At 38.8% G+C, this 20,612-nt stretch overlaps 1 protein-coding gene across 1 annotated transcript; it reads right to left on the reverse strand.

Moving 5' to 3' along the window:
- Positions 1 to 10,850: 10,850 nt before the first annotated feature.
- Positions 10,851 to 20,612, reverse strand: LOC119660436 (dnaJ homolog subfamily C member 7). Its single transcript, XM_038068990.1, has 4 exons — positions 20,483 to 20,612; positions 20,232 to 20,423; positions 11,388 to 12,685; positions 10,851 to 11,325 (listed from the first exon to the last, which is right to left on the reverse strand). The coding sequence occupies exons 2-4, from the start codon at positions 20,318 to 20,320 to the stop codon at positions 11,246 to 11,248; spliced, it is 1,467 nt and encodes a 488-aa protein (XP_037924918.1). The 5' UTR covers positions 20,321 to 20,423; positions 20,483 to 20,612; the 3' UTR covers positions 10,851 to 11,245.

Genomic DNA, 20,612 nt, shown 5'->3' on the forward strand with positions numbered 1-20,612 from the left:
AAACTTGGCATGCGTATGCACGATACTGTGCTCTATCCCGTTGCAGTAATCCTAGGATGAACTTAAGGGGGGTTTTCAGTCAATTTCTAAAGGTTGGTAATATACTACTACAGTCGAAGCCGGATATAACGCCATTGAAGTGACCGTATACTTCGGACTGGATGTCCGATAGTTGTTATGGGCAACACATACAAAACTAGTCATATATATGTTTTTAGTATGGGTATGGGTTATGAACTTGTTTTCAAATAAAATGTGGAAAAAAGAAATAAAAAAGTTTATTATGAAAAAATGAAGCAGCTACAATACAGTTCGTAGACTGCACTAAGTTTTTAAAGTAATCGGTCATTTGCATTTTACGTTTCATAGTCAGGTATCATCATTATTAAACTGGTCGTTAAGGGCAAGAAATTTTTGTAAAACTGTTATAGCGTTAAGTGCCTCGCATATTGTTATTGGTTGAAACTGTTCTTGAAGGTCTTGCTGGTCTTCGTTTTCTTCGTCATTGCTATGATTGTTACTTTCAGCTTCTGCAAGAATCTCTTTTTCTGTAGCTTAGACACGCACGGCAGCGTTGTCGTCTATTCCACTAAATTCCTCTAATTCAATCATTGGTTCTGTAGCAGTAGATCCTCGCAGCTGAGCAGCCAATTGAACTGGTGGTACGTTGTCATCTTCATCTGTAGAAGATAGTATCATTCTCGCTAGCGAATATCATCATCGTCCTACACTTGTAATGGAGAGATATCTAAAAAAAATCATTAAAATTTTGTATCTTTGCCGTTCTCAATATGCTGAGGCATTTGTAGTACTTGAAGTTTTCTGTACCGTGTTTTTAAAGATCCATGAGCTGTAAAATACACGGACGGTAAAAACATAAAAGCATTTTAGAATAGCGACTACAGGGTGCGCGAGACAGTTGTTTACTAGGAGAAGAATTTTCTTTTCTCCAGCTTTCAATTTTGCATCCCAGTTTTGCAGCCATTTTTCAAAAATAAGCGACGTCATCCATGACCTAGCGTTGTTAAGGTTTTGTGTAAAATGGAACCTTATTAAAATCGGTTTACTGTCTACCTGTCTGTCCATCACACGCATTTTTCTCGGAGGCGGTTATAGCGATTGAAACCAAATTTGATGAAAACGTGGGAACTGAACGTTCTCGTATACAGTGAGTCACATTTTTCTACGTCGAATTTAAGAGGGGGAAGAGTGCAATTTTTCTTCACTAAATATAGCCACGTGGGGTATCGAATGAAACGTTTCGGTTAGTACTTTCCGAAGCCGTCTTGGTTTTGACATTGGCTGGAAAGGTGAGGAGTGAGGGGGGGTCGAAAATGTTCATTTCTTTAACGGACCCTCTCTCAGAAATTTTCCAACCGAAAAATCTTAAGAAAAAATCAAATCACTATATGATATATTACTATAATTTTTAGTAAATGGCTGCAAACCCACTCATAAGTTTTCCTAAGAACCATGTAGCAATATAGGCAATAACATTGTCCCAAGTTTGGTGGAAATCGTACTATTACCAAAAAATTATAATATCAAAGTTGTCGCTTCTTTGCAAATTCAAGACTGCTAGGTAGTAATGAGACAAATACACACTCAAATGTCTTTATAAAAGTCATAGACAAAATCTTTCATACGTGAAGCGTCCAGCTTTTAGTTTCTCCTCTTATTTTCATAATGCTAGGCAACGAGTGTATGTTCTTAAAGCAACGCGATTTTTTAGCGGTTCCTACCACTAAAAGTTTTTTTTAACACGATCTGTAATTCTTGTTTTAGACAACCTTTCACCATTGCATTGCTGACCTTTGAATTTAAGTGTCTTATCGGGGGTTAAATTATAAAGCAATGCAGTTTCATCGAATTCGTTAGCTTTTTGTTGCAGGATTGGGCCACTTATTTGCCCTCTGATGTTTAAGCTAACTTAATAAAGGGTCTTCTATAACTTCATGTTCAGAAGTCTTCGATCGTTTAGTTTTCAAAGAGTTGTTCTCAAAAAGAGCTTTTATTTTATCTCTATTCTTCCAAATCGTTGATATGGTAGAGTTTGAGGTTCCATATTCCTCTGAAATTTTACTATTTGACTTGCCATTTTGTAATGTCCTTATAATATGTGATTTCTCTTCAATATGAAACACTTTCCTCTTTTTTTTGCATCATGTCATTCACGCGGTCAACTATCGCGCTAAATATGTAAGTCGTAAAACATGCAAGGTCAAATGGCAAAGAGCGCGAAAGAGGTTCGGTTAGGGTGGAGAATAATAATACACAAGTTAAAATTTTTCCATAGATTAGTATGTATAAGGTAGAAAATTGTGCGTATTGTTTTGTTTTACTGGAACAAATAAACGCTTGGTTGTTATAGCCGATGAATATCGACAAAGTTTCGACGTTGTAACTGATATGTCGCTGTATCCGATATCGTTATAGGCGGTATGTTTCCTTATTAGTTTATATAGAAATTCGGTCGGGATCATGCCATTCGGTTGTTACAACCGATCTGTCGTTATATTCGGTTTCGATTGTAGTAAGTTTGTTTGAGCTTCGGAACGGCCATCTTTCGAGGCTTAGATTTCACAACAAGTCAACTTCTAAAAGTTGGTAACAAACTATTAGTACGTTTATTTGATCAAATATCGGAATAGGACATATTTTGAGGCCTAGATTTCATCCAAGCACACCTTATTGATTTTTTTCGGATTTGCAGATTGGGCAGTTTCCGAAAATGAGTTGTGTCTCAGTTTAAATGTGTACATTTTGACTCCTTACTCGCGCACTTTACAGAGCTAACATCAGATTTGTACCAATTGAGACCTTTCTTTTGATGAGTTATGTGGGTTGACTATATTCGATGAAAAAATTTGTATACCCCCAATTTACATGCATGGGGGCTCCCCTCTAAACTGCACGTAAATTTATATTACTCACTGTACGCGTGGGATTTCATAGTTCCCATATGTCTACCAAATTTTGTCCGGGTTGGTTTAGCCGTTTTGGAGAAAAGTGCGTGTGATAGACAAACAGACAGTGAATCGATTTCAATAAGGGTCTGTTTTACACAAAACCTTAAAAAAGGCGCTCGCACTAAAAGCACCAGAGGGTTTTTATTTTACTTACTTAAAAAACTGCTATTTATATACTTAATTACTTAGGATACTTAAAACTACTATATACAATTGCACAGCACAGTAACTTGTGCTTGTTCTTTATTTATCCCTACCAAGCCAGGAGTGTCAAATATGGAAAATTTGGCAGGGCCTGAGAAATATGGCCAATGGGGATGTGTTACTCTGTTGGTATAGTTGTGGAATTAATGGATTTGGGTTGTCTTCGGTTTTCTCGAAAAACCTTTCATCAAATTGAAAACATATCTTTGAAGTGTTTCCACTCTTGTTCCAGACTTCGACGTTTTTTCCGACCTTTCTGGTCTTGTAGTTGTAAAATATGCCGGTGCAATATCTTAGTACTCGGCGTTCAAATGCTTTACATTTATTCTTGGCAGGGTCGGAACAGGTAATCCGCGTTGGTGCTCCGTAACAGATAATGGGTTTTTGGCCTCATTTATTCTAATGCCCCAATAGCGGAAATAGCGATCTTATTGGGGGGACGTTTGACGCGTAGATAAGGGTATGATCGAATAATGTCAGTGCCGGTCTCAGGAATGGGAACGTCAGCCATGAAAATGTTATATAAGTTAGGCCCTGAAATGGATGCTTGCGATACTCCTGATGTTGCTAGCAAGAGATCGGAAGATTCGTTTTCCATGTTGAAAATGTTGCGAATCCACCGATTTGACTGTGGTGATCGTAGGCGAAAAGGTCACTAACTTATTAGATTATTTGCAAAGAAATTTACTAATTGTCGCTTCAACAGTCGCAATTAAGGCCGGATCATTTCGAAGCGGAGAAGTATTGAGCTGAGCCTCAAATGATTCCGCAAGAACTGTTCTTAGTAAGAGTGAAGTTTCGGGACTTGTGTTTACCCGTCAACCTGTTTATATTTTGAAACATATTAGGCCCGGGTTTTATGTCTGCTAATTTCCGGGTTAATTTTTTATTGCGGAAATTCGCCACCATTTACCGAATAATTGTACTCGGGCAATTAATTCGGGAAACAATGCTTTGTATCCTAAATTGACTTTATTTCCATATTTGTGAAAAGTTGGCTTGAGATCTCTGCGCCATATTTGTCTGACTTTCATGTGCAACATGATATCATGTGGTAGAGAATTATATTTGAACTCACCGACTTTTATTAGCTTGGTATTTCTGCGTGTAGCAGTGTTGATGGCGTCGCTGGCCACAATTATTGCTTCGTCGATTTCTTTATCTGAACCAGTTTCGGGTTTTTCATATTCAAATAAGGCGCTAAGTCTGACTTTAATTTGTCCCAGGCTATCTGCGCGAAGGATCTAATAGTCGTTAGGACTCGCTTTTGCAGTTGAGAAGACGAGGAAAGTTGAAGTTCAATTGCAAAATGGATTTCATCTCAAAATTTTGTTTGTTTTCATTACACAGCAGAAAGTAGTCGAGGATAGACTGATTACTCGGTCTTGTCGGTGTATCTAGGAAAACCATCTCAATATTGGTGAGCGAAAGAAAGTCATGGATCCATTTGAACAGGCGTTTCCCATTTGACTGCCTTGTGCCAGGTGAAATCGCCCTCGAGAAGAAGTTATTTTGACTTTAACTGGAGATTTCCCACGACTTGCAAGTCATGTCCTAGTTGCGCTGACGACTTCCTTAAAACATTTTCTTTTCGAACCAGGAGGGCAGTGCCTGAATTGTTATCGTTCCGAATAATGTTATACCCGTTAGACGTTACGTCATGCTTGCTTTTAAAGTGAGTCTCCGAAATGCAGTATAAGTCTGAGTGTCGATTAACAATTGAACGGTGGCACGTTGGGGGTGTGAAATCAGGAACGCGGAGTTGAATGTGACAATATTTAATTCCAAAAGCGAATTGGTGCTGCTCGTGACTAGGCGCTTCAACCAATTCTTATTGGCCTTGCAAAAACCGATATTTCGGGAACCACTTGCACCCTTCATCAGTGCTAACATCAGACCTCACTGATAAAGGAAACAAGTGGTTCCCGAAATATCGGTATTTGTAAGACCAATAAATAACACTAACGAATAGAAAAAATCAAGTCTTAGTTATTTCAAATAATTTAATCGCTAGAAATACTGCGTACGATTAGAGATTTCTTAGCAGCTTGCGCATATGGCACGCTTGAGCTGTCCAATACTGTGAAAGTTGAGTCTGAAGACTCCACAGTTGACTGACTGAAGATTCCACAGTTGCCTTCCTGATTTTGGAAGCTTCCGGTCTGGCTACCATCTCTTTATAAGCTGGATATCCACGATAGCTTACAGGTTGCCGAGTTTGGCCGCAGTGCGTAATTTCCGTGATGTGTCTTGAGCATCCCCACGCACTCTTTACCCATTTAACATATCTGTGCACTATCGCGCAACTTCGGGCAATATGCCCGAAGTTTTGGCAGTTGTAACATCCTCCACTTTTTCGAAGGTAATCTTTTGAAGAAGGATGTACTTCACCTTGAAAACTTCATTTAACTCTCGGCCGGGCTCAAAGTTCACTGTAAAAAGACCAAATTGAGATTCGATAGAGAGCGAGGACTTTTCCCTATGGAGGGCCTTACTTTGTTTGGTCTTACAATTTGTAACCGAGCGAGCTTTCAGAAGTCGGTACTCTGAAATGAGTTCGGCCATAATTTGCGTCAGTTTCTCTGTGCAGACCGTGGCTAATTATGGCCTGAGTTATAAGGGATGGACGGGCTTTTGTGGTGGCAGTAAGCCCATGCTCTTTAATGAGCGAAAAATTTTGCCATGGTTCCCTGTGTGGTCCGCAAAATTAGGGTTCTATCACCCCTCGTGTTTTTTAGCGTCGCCTTTGGGCCCTTGCCATTTAAGGATTTCAGTAGTTGCGGGACATTAATATTATATGCCGTAATTGGATTCTCCTATTTGACCTTTGAGGCAGTAGCAGAGGAAGCTCTGACACTTGGGTTAGTACTTACACCTTTAGAACTCACCTGTATTTATATAATTACTTGACGCCAGTGGAATTTTATTTCTTGTAACTATATTTTGTTTGTAATTAACATTTTACCGATCGGTAGCCTATTAATCGGCTTCTTATCGCCGAAGCTAACCGACCGACAGCCTATTTATCGGCCTTTTCTCGCCAACACTTACCGACCGGTAGCCTATTAATAGGCTCTGTATTCCTGACGCTTAATATCAATCGGTTACCATAGTGATATATAATTATTATTATATAAGCAGGTTTTCGTTTAGTATTGAGGTACGTCGTTTAGATACGCTAGTTGTGTTGCTTTTCATACCGTTTTAAAAAGTTGAGTTTTATTTAGAATTGTGAGATTGGCCTGAGAGACAATTCAGAAGTGAGCTTCTATGCTGGCAATAAGGTATAGCAATTCATAAGAACACGAAAAAAGTAGTGCAGATAACTTTGGAACCTTACGAAGGCAGCTCCGGCATAAAAATTATACCAAGTTTTCCAGAAAATGTGAAGAATAGTGTAAATTTATTTATTGGAAATGCCTTTTTGGAACACTTGGTGAGGGAATCTAATAGAAATCACAACTATCTTTTGGAAAATATAAAATTCCACCAATAATGAAAACAAGTCGGGAAACCAGAAGCTTGACGCTTCAGGTATAAAAGGTTTTGTGTTTCCCTATGTGCGGAGCATAACGTAGTTCTCCTTATAGCTTATAGCATTGACCCGAGATATTGAAATCGCTCAGTTCTGGGCAGGTTACTGCCATTGCCAGAACTGAGCGCTTTAAATATCTCGAAGGGCAGGTTACTGCCATTGCCAGAACTCAGCGATTTAAATACCTCGAGTCAATGCTATCAGTCAATGGAGAACTGCATAATTCATCCAACCAGTATTGGTCAGAACATCGAAAGCAATGGTAAGCAGCCAAAAAGCCGGCTAAAACAATGGTGGTTTGATATGCTGGATAGGGATTTAAAGGTCTCGAGATTACATCCTGATCAGGCATTTGATCAAATAAAATGACGAAACCGATCACCACGAGCCGACCCCGCTTGTGAACTGAAGGCTGAAGAAAAAGAAAAAGATGTGAAGAGCGACGAGTGCACGACAGCCCCAGCTAAAAATTCCATTGCCCTCTACTTTCTAGAAAGCGATTTAAATAAATCATTTGATGGAAAGCCCTGTATTGATAATGGTCAACCTCATACGCTTCACACTCTGAGTTTAATATTATTAGCAAATGCCAACAATTTAACCAACATCAAATATAAACAAGTTGGAATACCGGAAGCTCGCGCTTCGGATATAAAGGTTTTGTGTTCATCTTATGTAAGAAATTTCAACGCACATTTTTCTATCCGTAGATAGTTACAAATCAAACATATTCCTTCATATTTTTCCAAACTACGAGACATACGTATATATTACAGCCATAGATATTACGCGCACCCTAAACAAACTGCCTATTTCCGAATGCTGTACACATATGCCCGTATATCAATTGATCGTACCCATATTTCCGATTTCTTATATCTATCTGAATTAGGCATTATCCGCAAAGTTCATTAGCACGCATATACTATATACCTACATACACACATGTCTGGTTGGAGTAATTGATATTCATATACAAATGACTAAAAAACAAACAAAATAATTCTTTCCGATCCCATTCATAAGAACTCATTTCGTTGTGGTATTGACGAATTGACATGTGATGATGACGTCATGCCGGTTGTAGACTGCATGAAATTCACGAAAAATGGTAAAGTTTTATTCCCTATAACTTTGTTAATAGTAGTTGGATTTTCTTCAAACTTGACCAAATTGTTTATTATTCTTCATTACACGCATGCCAAATTTTGTACTTCTAGGATGAACATAAGGGGGGTGCCGAGTAAATTTCTAAAATGTGGAAATATACTATTATTAACCTTATTTGTGCAGATATCAGAACCGGATATATTTTGAGGCCTAGATTTTGTAGAGATGCACCACCGTGATTTGACCTGTTACACTTTTTGTGGGTCATATTTTGAGCCCTCACTCCCCTATGTTTCACCCAATATCAAATATGGAACCAGTTTCAAAAAGTACTAATTCATTTCATTTGGTACCCCACATGACTACATTCTGTGAAAAAAAATTTGCACCTTCCATTCACATATATGGGGAGCCCCCCTTAAACTGAACACAAAATGGCGCCACTTACTGCATGTAAAGGGAACACCAGATTACATACTCTCACCAATTTTCATGACAATCGGTCGAGCCGTTTCCGAATAAATCGGGTGTGACAGACAGACACCGTCTCGATTCTAATAAGGTTTTGTTTCTCACAAAACCTTAAAAAGGGCTGCAGATAAATAGATTCTTCATAAATGCGCGCATCATAAATTCACGCGAATGTCAATTATTCCGGGTAATTATGACGTCAGCATCTGATTTGCATGGCTTTGGAAGCAGTAAATTCCCGCGAAATTGCTAAGCTTGAACTGCTATAACTTTGGCGTTAATTGCCAGATTTCCACAAATTTTAGCACGTATATACGAAACATTGTGCTGGTACAAAATTTGGAAGCCCTAGGATGAATTTAAGGGGGGTTTTTCAGTAAATTTCTAAAAAGTAGTAATACACTATTAGTAAGTTTATTTGAGCAGATATCGAAATGGGACATATTTTGAGGCCTAGATTTCATTTAAGCGCACCGCCCTGATTTTTTTCGGATTTTTAGGTTTGGTAGTTTCCGAAAATGAGTCCTGTCTCACTTCAACTGCGTACATTTTGACTCCTTACTCACGCACTTTGCAATTTATGCCAAAACTAATGTCCGTTTCGGAAAGTACAAATCGAGACAACACAACTATATCTGGTGAAAAAAAATTTTGAATCCGCTCTTTGCATGTATTTAAACTCCACCTAAATTTATGCCACTCGCTGTATGCGTGGGATTTCATAGCTCCCATTCGACCACCAAATTTCGTTCGGACCGGTTTAGCCGTTTTGGAGAAAAATGGGTGTGGCAGACAGGCAGACAGACATTGAATCGATTTTAATAAGGTTTTGCTTTACACAAAACCTTAAAAATGGACAGATATAGCGGTTTGTGGTGTTCAAAAAAAAGAAAAACAAGTAGAAAATGTTTTGCTTCTAAATTTTGTAATATTCCACTACATAAAGGCGACTGTTGTGAACCATATCATACCTTGCAAAAATATTACCTATTTCTTATTTCATAGGTTATGATACATTATGTAATTATTAAACAACCGTTGAAATAGATCAAATAAGCATAAATTTACAAAAAAATGAGCAACTTTATCTGAGCATTCGAAACGCACAGATTCTGCCGTGACAGACAAACCAAAGTAGAGCCGGAATCAGAGAGAATCCGCCGCTGAGCAGGCGATCGGACGTGAGTAGCTGTTGAACCGCTCGCGGTCGGTAAAATGCTAAGAGTGAGAAATGTCGTCATATCCGAAAAAGGGTTTTCCAAGCACGTTTTTCTCAAAATGACTTTTTTCACATTTGTAGGAATTCGAACTCAAAAAGTAATGAACTGATCATTATGAAAATTGGAGGTATGGATGTTTACAAAAGTACGAAGAATATCAACCAACACTCGGAGTGATATTTTCAACAGCTGCAAACTTTTAATTTTTATTATTTTCCCTGCATTGAGGTTCATATTCTTAGAAAATAAGTTAGTAATACAAAATCAAAACCTTATTGGTTTCAGATAAAAATTCGAGTCGCTACACGCCCCGCAGTGGGGGACTCTAGTCAGCGGATTAATGCCGCGTAACTTTCGTTATTTTTGACTCAAATTAGTTCAATAAATTCTCAAAAGTTTCTCGAACTATGCGTAAGACTAAATTTGATTGAAGTCAAGTACGTGAAAATCGGCCTCTTAATGTGATTTCCCCTATTAAGGGGACCGAAATTCGAAGTATGTAAGCTGTTTTGCCTGTTCTGCCTTTTTGTTGGTGAGAGCAATTATTTATCGTTTTACCAACTAATTCCACGCCTTATATCTAGTAACCCGATGCAAAGTTAGCATAGTTAAATCAGGTTTATCATCTAATTCGTGAAAGAGGAAAATTTCTAACATTTTCCAACAGAAATTCCTGTCCTGATTTTTTCGTACCTACCTACCCACAATTTCATTTCGAAATAAATAGTGCGCGACAGTTTGCAAGTTTTGAACTTTTCCCTTTTGTTTTGAAGAGCGAAAAGATTTTTATGTTTTAAAGTATTTCGAAAAAACCCGGTGCATTCTTATATGATTTAGTTTAAATCTTAACTTATGCACAAAAGTTGATTTTTCAGATGTGACAAGTTAACATTCACTTTAAAAAATCGAGATATTTACTGGTCAATTTGGCTCATGGAGGCCAAACCAATTAATACGAGAATCCATCCTCGAGGAAGCCAACTAGATTTTACAACAAGTTTGTTAAAAATGTACCTACGCTCTGGAGCTGCCATACGCTCTTCAACTGACTTGCATTGTTTTGTTTGCGTATATTTTGCACACAAGACTTTCTCAGATGTTCTCATAGTTTTACCGTTAGAAGATGGTGCCGGTCAGCTGAGTATACTTACCGGAAGGAGGTTTCGTTTGCCGATGCTAATGTAATAATCACAATTCATTTCCGATGTGGTAATAATATGAAATGTTGCTTCATTAAGAGTTCCAAGTGCCGTCATGTGCGTCGCACCATGCAACATAATGTGGTTCTACGCAGATATACAACCACACTTCCAGTCGAAACTATTATGAAAACACAGCCGCTTGTAATTTACTCGGTATTTATTTTTTGTATTTCTTTTTAACACAATTGAGAGAGTAGTAGTATCATCATCGACCCTCTAGACTTCATGGAAATAATTGAAAATTCAATTCATGCTTTATAGAGATAAAAAAAAACAATAATTGACCTAAGGGTCGTCTTTTATATGCACGTGTTAATAGGTATTTAATGTAATACTACCGCGACAATTTTGTTAGTCTACAAGTTGTTAGGAACCTAACTTGCAAATTACATTTTCAGCTCACAGTTTAAGTACAAGGATATTCCTCGTTTAACTAGCACAGTAACTCTGAGAATGTGAAAGACAAAGGGCATAAAGTAAGCAAGATTTATTCGTTCTACACAACATATTATAGAGAGTATATGAAATAAAACCTTAAAACTGGAAGCTGAACGTGTTTGCGCCGTCACCGGAAAACTGGAAAAAGTGTCGGAACATTTGATTAGGATCGAATTCTGAAAGAAAAGCAAAATATACCGTTGAGGATAAAAAAAATAAATTTCCTATTGGTTTTTACCTTGGACTTCGTCGTCAAGATCATGGCCGTTATCATAACGAAGTTTTTTCTTTGAATCCGACAGAATGGCGTATGCTTCTCCAACCTCTTTGAATTTAAGTTCCTGAGCCTTTTTATCAGCATCGGATGAATTGGCATGACGGTCTGGATGGTGTACAAGCGCTTTCTTCCGATAAGCTTTTTTAATCTCTTCATCTGTTGCGTTTTTCGAAACACCCAAAATCTTGTAGTAGTCTTTACGTTTCGATTTCTTCAAGTTGAATTTGGCATCACGCAGGGAGTTTTTGATGTCAGGCGTCTTTTGGATTTTCAATGCTGCCTCATAATCCTTCACGCACTCTTCGTATTTCTCCAAATCGTTATAACATTTTGCACGCAACAGAAGGGCTTTTAGATACTGATCATTGATTTCGAGCACTTTAGAGCAATCAGCGACCGCTTCACGAAGATTACCTAACTTAGAGTTTACCAACGCCCTGTTATAATACAGCTTACTGTTAATATCTTTGTTGAAGGGGTCAATATTCAACGCTTCAGTGTAAAGAGCATGCGCTTCACGATATTTACCAGCTTTGAATTGCGTATTACCTCGTTCTTTTTTATCTTTCAGAGCCTTAGATTTCACACGCCATTCTTTCGATTTTTGATGATCCGGATCTAACTGTAGGGCATGTTCGAAGTGCACAATACCTTTGTCTAAGTGGTCACTGTAATATAAGCAAAGACCTCGCACGTAAATTGCATCAGCACAAGTCGTATCGACTTTCATGATGTTTACCGCAATGTCAGCCGCCTCATCTATTCTTCCCAAGAACGAGAGGCATTCGGCTTTCATTATCTTATATCTGGTGCATGCATGGGCTATTTTCAGTGCGTTATCTAGGAAAAACACTGCAGTTCGGTATACTTTTTTTTCGTAGAAACTCTGAATCTTTTCCTCCAATTGTCGTAATTGAGCGCAATTTTGCTGTTCTGCTTTAACGGCAGTGCTGTTTGGGACCAGCTCAAGGACTTTTTGCACAGCCTGCTCCGTTCCGATTATATCACCCAATATTAAGCAACATTTCGCAACACGAACGTATGCTTTTTCGAAGGTATTATCCAACTCTATAGCCCGCCGAGCGTCACTTAATGCCGATTTGTAGTCCAGTAACATCATGTGGCATGCAGCACGGTTATTGTAAAAACTTGCTGTTTTTGGAGATAAAGTGATGGCATCGGTATATGATTTTAACGCTGATTGGTAGTCTTGTGCTTTGTATTGATCATTTCCCAACTTTTTCTTTTCTTCGGCAATGCTGAAATAATTTTTAAAAAATCAGTTTCAATGTAAAATCCACAAACTGGGATATAGTGTAAATCTTGGTTAATTCAAAACAAATTTTTCCAATGCTAATTTTCACATGATCATACTTAAAAGAAATTGCAAATTTACTGTTTAAAAAGATGCAAAGAAGATTGAACGACATCTTTTGAAAAGCGATTCTAGTTGAATAGGCATACGGTCGGGATGAGTTTTCTGTCAAGTTGCGAAGTTGGGGAAAGTAAGCCGCAAGATCAATTGAAAAAGGAAGAAAAATCGCTACAACGGCCGTTCGGGCCGAGAGATATTGAGGTGAGTGCGGAAAAAATTTACTCGCAGTTTGAATACATTTTTGTGAATGGTGAATAAGTAACTTGTGGCTACTTTGAAATCACAGCGAAATCTCCTCTGCTGCATTTATCGCGATTCCAGGAGTAGATTCATTGATTCAAATGGCTACTGTCACATGTAGCAGTGCGTGTTGCCTGATCGTTTTGAAATCGCAGTGGTAAACGATTTGGACGATCGGCAACGTACGAGCAATCAGGTTAACCACATTTTCATTAGGGGTTGCCTTCAGGATGTTCATAACAAACACATGATCAGATTATTAAGGAGCTAATATTCGTTAATTCAGCCGAAAATGAATATTTCTATGCAAAAGAATTCGTATCCGCACTTGGAAATATGAATCCAATGGAATTCGTATTCACATTCGTAAATACGAATATTTGTAGTCACTTGCGGAAGTAAGAATACATACATACATGCATAGAAAATCATCGTACGAATAAATGCGTATTCCAATCATGCATCTAGGTTGACGCTTGCGGTATAAAAGGTTTGGTGTTTCCCTATGTGAGGAGCAATGAATGCATAAAAATTCCGTGTGTACATAGTTAAAAATCCCATTGCCCTCTATTTTTTAGAAAGCTGTTTAAATAAATAATTTAATGTAAAGCAGTGTATTGATAATAGTCAACCTCATATCGGAAGCTGGGGTTTTGGATATAAAGGTTTTGTGTTCATCTTATGCCAGAAACTCTCTATGCACATTCTTCCATTCGTACATATATGGCTAAAAACCCAAAATATTCCTTCATTTTTTTTTAAACTACAAAAAATAAGTACATACAGACGCAGATAATATGCTCACCCTAAACAAACAAACATTGCATATTACCAAATACTATAGTTATATATGCACGTATATAAATTGATCATACACATATTTCCGATTTACTTCCTGCACAAAAGCATACATATGTACATATAACGTACGTATATTGAACACCGCTTGTCCAATGTACAAATATTAGATTGGGGAAAAAGTAATGTCGTATTTTGTCAATAAATGGCGACACTTAAACATATCTTGTGGTTTACTTATCGCATCGGGTCATACTATACGGTGATTTGAAGACGACAATCTGGGCTACAGGTGTCTCTTTGACAGTTTTATGATCGTAAATTTCAGTCTCAAGTTATAGCGCGTCAAACATGGCGTCCACCAAGGAAGAAATTTGTCATATTTTACATTTTTACTACCTGAGAGGTAAAAATGCAACGAAGGTGGCCAAAAAAAATTGTGAAGGTTATGGGTCCGATACTGTAACGATTCGCACAGCACAGCGTTGGTTCCATCGATTTCGTTCTGGTGTAGTGGATGTCGAAAATACACCCCGTACTGGTAGGCCAATCGTCGTACAAACCGATAAAATCGTCGAAATCATCCAAGTAGACTGGTACGTGAGCATTCACTCGATTGGGGTAAGGACCATAAAACCGTTTGGAACCATTTGCGGAAGATTGGATTAAAAAAAAAACTGGATGTTTGAGTGCCACACGAGCTGACGGGAAAAAATCTCAAGCGAAAAAGATCGTGGTCGAAGCACGGCGTGCCGGCCCAAACCATCGCCAAGCCCAGATTGACGGCCAGGAAGGTTTTGCTTTCCGGATAGCTGAGTGGTTAGAGCACAAGGCTGTCGTACGGAAGGTCGCGGTTCAAATCTCGTTGATGGCAGTGGGATTTGTATCGTGATTTGACGTCGGATACCAGTCGACTCAGCTGTGAATGAGTGCCTGAGTCAAATCAGGGTAATAATTTCGGGCGAGCACAATGCTGACCACATTGCCTCCTAGTGTACCGTTGCGGTCTTGAATGAAGTGCTCTAACAGATTTCAAGGCCCTGATCCAATATGGATTGTTGTGTCAACGATTATTATTTAACAGATTTCAAGGCCCTGATCCAATATGGATTGTTGTGTCAACGATTATTATTATTATTATAAGGTTTTGCTGTGTGTTTGGTGCGATTGGAAGGGAGTCATCCACTATGAGCTGCTCAACTATGGCCAGACCCTCAATTCGGTCTTCTACTGTGAGCAACTTGACCGTTTGAAGCAGCCGATTGACCAGAAGCGGCCAGGATTGGTTAATAGGAATGGTGTTCTGTTCCACCAGGACAACGCTCGGCCTCACACATTTTTGATGATCCGCCAGAAGCTACGGGAGCTCGGATGGTATGTCCTATCGCACCCACCGTATAGTCCGGACCTGGCACCAAGTGATTACCATCTCTTCCGGTCCATGCAAAACGCTCTTGGTGCTACTAAGTTCGCCTCAAAAGAAGCTTGCGAAATATGGCTGTCTGAGTTTTTTTGCAAATAAGGAGGGGGGGTTTTATAAGAGGGGGATAATGGAGTTGCTTTCTAAATAGCAACAAGTTTGCGAACAAAATGGCGCATATCTGACATAAATCGGATAATTCCAAGTATGTTATATAAAGCGTTAAAATTCGATCATAAATATGACATTACTTTTTCCCCAACCCAATATATCTGAATTAGGCACTACCCCAAAGCTTCATATATATATGCCTGTCTGGAGTAATTGATATTGATATATAAAATAAAAAACTAAAACGAAATGTTTCCCTCCGACCTCCTATTCACGTAAGCTCACTTTGTGTGGTATTGAAGAATTGATATTTTCTGATATGACGTCATACACGGTTTAGAATGCTCGAAATTCACACAAAATCTAAAAATTTCACCTTCTATAACTTTGTTAATAAGGGTTGGATTTCCTTCAAAGTTATGCTTTATGTTATCTCTTATGCAAGTGCCAATTTTTCTTCTTTTCAGTTCTAGCATGAACTTAAGGGGATTTCCGGCTAAATTTCTAAAATGTAGTAATTTGCCATTATTGTGACAAAATTTGGTCCCCCATAGATATAATATTACTGTCTGTGTGTTAGCTCACGTTCCTATCAGCCACCTCCTAGGGGTACAATATGGAACAACATCTCCACAGTTACTTAAAAATCCCAAGCCGTCGTCTTGTCTTCGACTTATCACTGACACAATTCTAAACGAACAACTCATCGTCGCACAGGTCAATTGGCCGCAGACGTGTTGATCAGAAGGCAGAAGTTTCAATTAAGGGGAAGGGGGACAATTGCGTTGCTGGGTGCCACATACAGTGGAGCTCACTATCCCAAGATGGCCAGCGAGTAGACCGCCCCAGAAACGTGGAGAGTGACAAGTTTCTCGAGAGCCGTTGCAACCATAAAAACAATATTTGCGTTTTCAATATGCGACACTAGAAAGTAAAATTGCAAAAAGTTTGTATTTTACTAGAAGATAGGTCATAACACATGTTTACAGGAAATTTCTTTAAAATAGGAATTTCTATAGCTGTTTATTTTTTTTAGAATCACTCACCCCTTGACATAACTACAATTTATTTATGCATCCACTTATACAAATTGTCAACAAAATCAAATACAATAAAAATCGTTTACCACAACATGATTTAGAACAAGATATTAACTATAACCGTCAAAGCAATTTTATTAATACTAGGGATTCTACCGAATTTTTAGGACGATGAGATAATAGTGGTTTACATATTTGTTTTCGCCAGGAAAAAGAAGTTTTTTGTCTTTTGTTTCTCAGTTTGTTTCCTAATAAACAACTACGCGGCGTGAATTACCAGTTTCACAGTTCCAACCCCGAAACTCAGCATGGTCCACGGCGTTATCCAAAAATCTACACTATTTGTACCAAACTTGAAATTTTCATGCATTTTGTTTGTCAGACTATTTACCGATGTCAAAATTAAAATCAGCTTCCGAAAGTACTAATCAAGTCCATATTAGTAAAAAAAAATTTACACCTCTTTAAATTTAACGTAGATGTTACCTATTCCATGCGAGGCGGTTCCAACCTTTCCACCATATAGTATTAATAAGAATACCAGTTTATGGGAAAATGGGTGTGATTGACAGAGGCACAGTAAACTAATTTTAATAAGATTTTGTTTCACACAAAAACCTCAAAATGGAACAAAATACAACCAAGCTATGGTGGTAAGGTTTCCTGATAAAATTTATTTTATGATTAGTAATGATGTCAACTTTAGAATCCCTGTTTTAGGTAAGATACTAACAGAAGCTCAGTTGCGAATAAAAGCCGGTCTAGAAATATATTGTTGCCATTTATCCCTTAATGGGGCATAGCGCATTAACCACGTCTACGCACGTTCACGGACCCCTCTATGGGCAAACCACCGAACCCAGCGGTTTACTCTGATGAAGAGGAGCAGTCCGTATTTGCATTTGACGGTAACTAACAATTTCATCCACAAAGGCGGGACTACAGCACATGTTATACGGCCTTCGAATCCTTGCGTTCTTCGATCCGTTCCCATAGTTCCACAGTTAGTCAGATCTTGTGACGCCTCTTCAAAAATTGCTTTTTATGGCGCTGCTCATGCTCTAAAATATTATCAGGCAAATTGTTTCAGTTATCTGCCGCCCGATCAGCAAGATAGCTCTCCCACTGTCGAATAACAGCTGAATTATATAAGCAGTCAATGTTAAACTTGGGGGGTCGCAGCTCCCGAACCCTACGAGAATTGCGGGTACAACACGCAAGCAAAGACAAATGACCATTAGATGGTGATCTCTTTCGACGCTAATGTCAGCGCCTCTATTGTTATGCAGTTCCAGAAAACAACTCATAAATCTACTGCTGACCGTAAAGCTGTCAATTGGTTTGTTCGTACGGTATCGGTCAGTTGGAACTGAACTGACTTTATGGGGTGTTCGAGAAACAGATCATCGAACAGTTTTCGCTGTATAAATCAAAAGAATTGAACCACATCAAGAGATAAACTGAATGAAATACAAAATACAAAACAAGCATTTAATCTATCAATGCCCCATACTCAAGTCAGCGATCTTCACCTTGCATCACAAAACGTGCTCACCAGGTACGAACAGGTAATCGACGCATATCAACTGTGCCTGCAATAATATAGGGAACAAAACGCTGACGGAAATTCATCACGGTCAAGACGAACGAATTACAACCAAGAATTCTTGTTGAATATGCAATCTAGATTTTTGCAAAGAATTATAATTTGTTGATTAAGCATTTAAGGTAAGAAATAATTTTGTATATAAATGAGAAAGAATTGAATAAAGTAGACTATGATCAATCCGTGATGTTTTCCATTACTAGTTTTACTAGCCCCATTACCCGTCCCAAGGATTGGTAATCTTTGTTGTGGCCTAAGAGCCTTAAGCAAATATTCCAAGGATTTTTGCTATACTCCGATACCCAACATGGGGTAAGCTCTGTCATAAAAGACCAGGCGCTGAAATCTGTAGAAATTCAACAAACCTCCCACCATTGTCGTTAAGGTCACTAGGATTGCGCATTCCCAACACATTTCCAAACAAAGTTTTGTCAGAGCCCACCTTGTCATTCAGATTACTCATCACCATGACAATATCATCTTTAGCAAGCCTCTACTAAACTGAATATATGTAATTGCTCACAGAAAGCATCCTTCTTTACTATATCAAAAATCTTCGTTGGTGCAAAGCATTGTGTAATTGTGTTGCAATTTAGCCTGAACTGAAACCTCGCAGTCAAATCATCTTTCAGATCAAAAGAGCGCTTTTTCCGATGGCAGCCAATAACAATCCAATATCGGATTCGCGTCCGCAACCGCTTGGCTTTCCAGAGAACAAAAGCGCAATGCCACAGGAGGGAGAGGAGTACTCTCCAAGGGTCCCACCATCTCATTTCGCTTACATCGTTATAGAAAGCGAGCATTCTGGGGACCATCAATATCAATGTCAAAGAGCACAGTTCGCAGTTCCCACCGTTCCGCTCAATTTTGAATCAATAAGAGCGACCGTTTCTGAGGAAGTGTCTTGACAAATAGATGGACGGACAGCCAGACAGAGTATATCGATTTTATTTTACACAAAACCTTAAAAAGAATAGGAAGAACTTATTGGCCCTAAGTTCAATTTCGCTAAATAGATAAAATAACTATGCAAACAAAACTCTGAGCAAAGCCCGAAAACTATGAAATGGTTACTACCCACCGCTCAAAAAAAGCATTCCAGAGCCGCATAATGTAGGATGCGCTTCATGTTATGATGAATGATTCTATGCCAGCAAATCCATGATCATGGTTACAGTAATAACGCCTATATCCCGGGAAGCCCGTAACCCTAACTGTTCTATGCTCAATGCCACCATCATCAAGATCGTTATCTGATTAGAAAAATTGCTCGAAGCCTTCAATATTCTGATTTTCTATGCTAATCCGAAGAATGTGTTGATCCATTGGAATAAGAACGTTTGTTTCATTGGTGGTGATCTTCAGTCTTTGCTCCTTTGTTGTTTCACCCTAGTAATCAATTACTTGTTCACCCAAATTTCCAAATAAGTGCAGCAGGAACTACAAGCAACAACAAGACGCTTTATATGATTGGATTTAGGGTCGTAATCAAATCCTCCGTTGGACCGTTAAAACATCATCACCAATGATCACCCATCCAGACCATCCAGAATTTCACTCACGTCCAATTTCAGCAATTGTCTCAAATCTCATTTCGCTGCGTCCCGATTTGCCGCCAGATTCTCCTTTTCTTCTGCGCAAACAAACAATTATAGTTTGATACCATTGAAGTTTTGCGCGAGAAACGCGCTGACAACTTGTTGGCCAAAATAAACTAAATCGAACATCCAAGTCGATTGGAATGACAGAAAGGTTGACCGAAACGACAATGGGTTCATGCAGCCTGAGTCACCTCGTCATGTTTGTTGACTCGCAAAGTATTTTTTTTTTTAATATCTGTTGGGAGATAGCCGACCTCATGTCCTAGGCCTCATTTAGGCTAATGCAGACCATTGCGCTGCCATTTCCGTGCGCACGCAATGACAGCGCTGTGGTAATGGGGGACTTACGAAACAACCTCAACCGCAAGTCCCCGGTTTGGGTGATAAGCCCGATTTCTTCGTCTAAACATCTACTAAATGAATAAAACAGGCCACCATTGCGTTGACCGCATTTCTGAAGAAGGCTTTCGTCGAAAAAGTGCAATCTGTCAAAGGCAAGAAGTGCTGACTGTTCTATTTCATCGCTCCGACCTCCCACACTTGGGCTAAAGGGTGTCTGACGGAGTAAGGGAGCCGCCGTTATTGTTATTTCTATTATACTCGGTGTGACTTACGTATCATTGTCCTGAACTAAGATATCCACGTCCATTTCGGGTGATTCTGGTTCGTTTTCGTTTATGACAATCACTTCCGACGTTTCCATGGAAAGATGGTCTCTCACAAAAAGCGACTCTTCAATTACGCCGAATTGTTACCACTTCACTCTATTTTGTATTTTCCACAACTGGTAAATATAGTGAAGACCACTAAAACGGAAGAAGAAACAGTTAGAAGTGATTTCAACGCCACACCATCTTACACCCACCGCGAACAATCTCACCAGAACAACCAGACGGGGAAACTATGAATGAGACAATCCTAACCAGTACAACGAATAATTTTGTAGAATTATATACGGATAGGGTGAACCTACTAAATAGTAAAAGTTACCATTT

The sequence above is a fragment of the Hermetia illucens genome, chromosome 1 (assembly GCF_905115235.1).
Source record: "Hermetia illucens chromosome 1, iHerIll2.2.curated.20191125, whole genome shotgun sequence".
NCBI lineage: Eukaryota > Metazoa > Arthropoda > Insecta > Diptera > Stratiomyidae > Hermetia > Hermetia illucens.

Bases quoted from the DNA above. Each gene is read 5' to 3' on its own strand.
- LOC119660436 (XM_038068990.1), bottom strand. From the start codon at position 20,320: ATGGAAACGTCGGAAGTGATTGTCATAAACGAAAACGAACCAGAATCA. The intron at 12,686-20,231 runs GTAAGTCACACC...AAATTATTTCAG, and splicing joins TTAGTTCAGGACAATGATAC to CATTGCCGAAGAAAAGAAAA. The intron at 11,326-11,387 runs GTAAAAACCAAT...CTTTTCTTTCAG, and splicing joins TCTTGACGACGAAGTCCAAG to AATTCGATCCTAATCAAATG.